Genomic DNA, 4,082 nt, shown 5'->3' on the forward strand with positions numbered 1-4,082 from the left:
CACTGTTACCTCAAGTTCCCACTGAAAATATTCCGAGCCTCACTGAAACCGGCAACGGTCCTCGGGACTTTCCGTCAATGAAGATATTTTGGACTGTCCTTTTTTTGTTGTACTCGTGGGACTCCGTTTTTATGTCAGTGGTTGACTTACTGGGTCGCTAGATAGCAGCAGTGGTAACATCAGCAGCAGTGGCAACGGTAGCAGCAGCGACAGCAACAGCAACTTCATCAGCAGCAGGAACAGCAGTGGCAACATCAGCAGCAACAGCAACGGTAGCAGCAGCAGCAGCAACAGCAGCATCATCATTAGCAGGAACAGCAGTGGCAACATTAGCAGCAACAGCAACGGTAGCAACAGCAACAGCAGCAGGAACAGCAACTTCAGCAGGAACAGCAGTGGCAATATCAGCGGCAACAGCAACGGTAGCAGCAGCAACAGCAGCAACAGCAACTTCATCATCAACAGGAACAGCAGTTGCAACATCAGCAGCAACAACAACGGTAGCAGCAGCAACAGCAGCAGCAACAGCAGCAACAGCAACATCAGCAGGAACAGCAGTGGCAACATCAGCAGCAACAGCAACTTCAGCAGGAACAGCAGTGGCAACATCAGCAGCAACAGCAACTTCATCATCAGCAGGAACAGCAGTAGTAAGAACAGCAGCAAGAGAGGCAACCTGAGAACAGTTTCCGTCGTCTACAACCTGGGATGCGACCAAGTCCTTCCGCTGAACAGAGATACGAAACCGCCCGATTGGGATCTGAGGAGGACCTCGATAATCCCCGACGAACAGCCGCGGGACGAAAAGTCCCACTCGCTCTAAGATCGCGATTTTGTGATACTTCGAGTAGACCCCGAGGTATATCTTACACGCGGCAGTACACGCATACACATGCACACGCACACGCGCGTGTATGCACGGGCGCACACACACACAGAAACACGTACGTGCACACGCACACAAATGCAAGCGCACGCACGTACAAAATACGCACGCACACACACACACACACACACACACACACACACACACACACACACACACACACACACACACACACACACACACACACACACACACACACACACACAAACACACACACACACACACACACACACACACACACACACACACACACACACACACACACACACACACACACACACACACACACACACACACACACACACACACACACACACACACACACACACACACACACACACACACACACACACACACACACACACACACACACACACACACACACACACACACACACACACACACACTCACACACACACACACACACACACACACACACACACACACACACACATACACACACACACACACACACACACACACACATACACACACACACACACACACACACACACACACACACACACACACACACACACACACACACACACACACACACACACACACACACACACACACACACACACACACACACACACACACACACACACACACACACACACATATGCGTGTGTGCGTATGAGTACGTGTATGTGTATATATATGTGTGTGTATGAGTGTCTGTTTGTGTATGCATGTCTCTGTGTGTATGTGTATTTGTGTATACGTGCGTACGTATGTGTACGTGAATACTGGGGTCACGACCTTAAATGTGCTCTCCTAACGTTTCTCCTGGTGGTTACCATATTTTTAAATTATCGAATCTATTTTGCTAAAATAAATTTTACTTGTATTTTCCCAACCTTACATTCTTAATCTTATTTGAATATTAATTACACTTATCCTTCACACTGACATATCCATTGATATGTAATAATAGGACTGTGGTCAAATGATATAATGGTTAGGAACTAATGGTGTATTTGCGTGGCCGCATATGTGTGCGTGCGCATACAAGTGTTTGTGCGTCTTTTGCGTATATTTTCCAATTATGGCAACTTTCTCAACGACTGGGAGTCACTGAGGTACTACACTGTAGTTAAAGACAAACTTTCTCCCCTAAACCAAAAAGATGGGGAAGACAGATTTTTTCCACTACTAAATATACTACATATGTATTATTTTTTTTCCGTACTCCGAAGATATCTGAAATAGACGAAAACGTTTAGTATTCCGATCTTTGATTTCCTTATGGTTTCAGCAAAATATCTTTATTCATGTGTTTTATGTGATTACTGTTACATATGAATTATATATACTAAATATCTATCCATCTATCTATTATCTATACACCAACAGTTGTTTCCCCCTTATAAGGGGGGAGCCAATTCAAAGGCACGTACCTACTCCCACCCACTCCACTCCCATCCTCCCTCTCCCTTCTTAGCTCCTCATGGATGACAGGTCATACCTGTATCCCACCCACTCCCCTGGTTCAGAAATAATGCAGCAAGACACAGAAATATAAAATTTCACTACTAATATATAAGTTGTTGTGTTGTACCTGTGGAACAGATATTAACTTTCATTACTTATATATTTAAAAATCTGGTCCATCTCCTCCCATTGTTTTAATGAGAAGAATAGCGTTAAATCTTTCACGGTCAGCCCTTAAAAAGGAAAATAAAAATAAATGGGAGCTTAAAATTTACCTTACGGACAAGCATTTACTCGTAAGTCAAGTAACTATCATGATACCATAAGGAACAGTGTCATGCTGCATCCTTTTAGGAATGGAGATGAATCTCCACTCAATGAAGTATGCTGATCACTTTTATCACTTATATGACTCCTACTTCAGGTTGGCTTGCGCCACGGTGGAGTCTCACAAAGCCGCGGCCAGGTCACCTTGGGTCACCTAAGGTCAAGTGGGGGGTTGGGAGGGGGAAGGCTCGCGTCTATGGCTCGCCCTCACACCTGATGGGCCTACGGAGGCGGGCCTAGTTACCTGGGGTCACGTGATCTGACCTGAGAGCGAGGCTTATAAATGCGAGGTAAGGCAGAGGGTGGAATCAGAATTCTTTCCAGTACCTTCCGGAGCAGACGGTTTTATTCGACGTCCTTGAGAATCCTTCGCTGTTTTCGAGCGCAGACTCTTATCGCGAGCAATGACCGGGAACAACAAGAGACTCTTCCGTCCCTGGGAAGATGCTGAGGGTGATGGTCCTCAGGGACTCTCGAAGCGACCGCGCCTTCAGGGACCTTCGGAAGGTGTTCTCGCCATCCTGCCCTTGGTGGACCAGAGCTTCTGCCACTCGGCGCCTTTAACACCGCCTCCTCCTCAGTTCCTCGAAGCCTGCATTGTGCCTTCCAGTCCACCTCCGCTTCTGCCCCTCCTGGATAATCCCTTCCTGGCAACCTCATCCCCTCCGTCCTTATGCCCAAGGACGGACCCCTTAGACGTCCGTCGACCGCGTCCCAAAAGGTTCAAGTGCCCTGAGTGCGACAGTGCCTTCAGCAACAAGGGTCAACTCAAGGGCCACCTGCGGATCCACACGGGCGAGCGGCCCTTCGAGTGCGACCACGCCGGCTGCGGCAAGCGATTCACCCGCAACGAAGAGCTCACCCGCCACCGCCGCATCCACAGCGGCGCCCGGCCCTTCCCCTGCCCGCTGTGCGACAAGCGCTTCGGGAGGAGGGACCACCTGATGAAGCACGTCAGGACCCATCAGCGCCAAGTCATCCCTCCGCATCTCCTTAGCCCGCACTTCTTCATCGCCCTCGACATGTTCTGAAGACATGTGTTAATCCTCAGCGTGTGTTAAGGGAAACCGTTGGCTTTTTTGGCATATATATACAAAGATTAAGTGGTGATCTGTGTGAAGAATGGTCAGAGCTTCAGCACGGCCATGGAGAACAAGTGTCAATCTCTCAAAGGTGTTTGTTGTGTTTCTGATCTGTTGATTTTATTTTTGTTCTTTTTATCACAGTGCAGCACGTATGGACAATTTACATTTGTGTTGCTCTGTGATTTGTCTGTGATAGCTCCGGTGCTCTGTTTGTTCCTAATTGAATATTTATTATGTTTACGATGAATAAATATTAAGATTCTATCAAGATGTTTAGTTTGTCCTTTATGAAGTGTGTTGGGTAAAATCTGAGGGTGATTAAGATATATTCATAGATATTAAATACA

At 47.2% G+C, this 4,082-nt stretch overlaps 1 protein-coding gene across 1 annotated transcript; it reads left to right on the forward strand.

The window, feature by feature from the left end:
* The first annotated feature begins 2,823 nt into the window (after positions 1–2,823).
* LOC143036614 (uncharacterized) lies at positions 2,824–3,774 on the forward strand. Its single transcript, XM_076204174.1, has one exon. It carries the CDS (start codon positions 3,055–3,057, stop codon positions 3,679–3,681), a length of 627 nt encoding a protein of 208 aa, XP_076060289.1. The 5' UTR covers positions 2,824–3,054; the 3' UTR covers positions 3,682–3,774.
* Positions 3,775–4,082: the final 308 nt, after the last annotated feature.

Source organism: Oratosquilla oratoria, chromosome 21 (assembly GCF_046742065.1).
Source record: "Oratosquilla oratoria isolate Oo_2021 chromosome 21, ASM4674206v1, whole genome shotgun sequence".
In the NCBI taxonomy this organism is placed as follows: Eukaryota; Metazoa; Arthropoda; class Malacostraca; order Stomatopoda; family Squillidae; genus Oratosquilla; species Oratosquilla oratoria.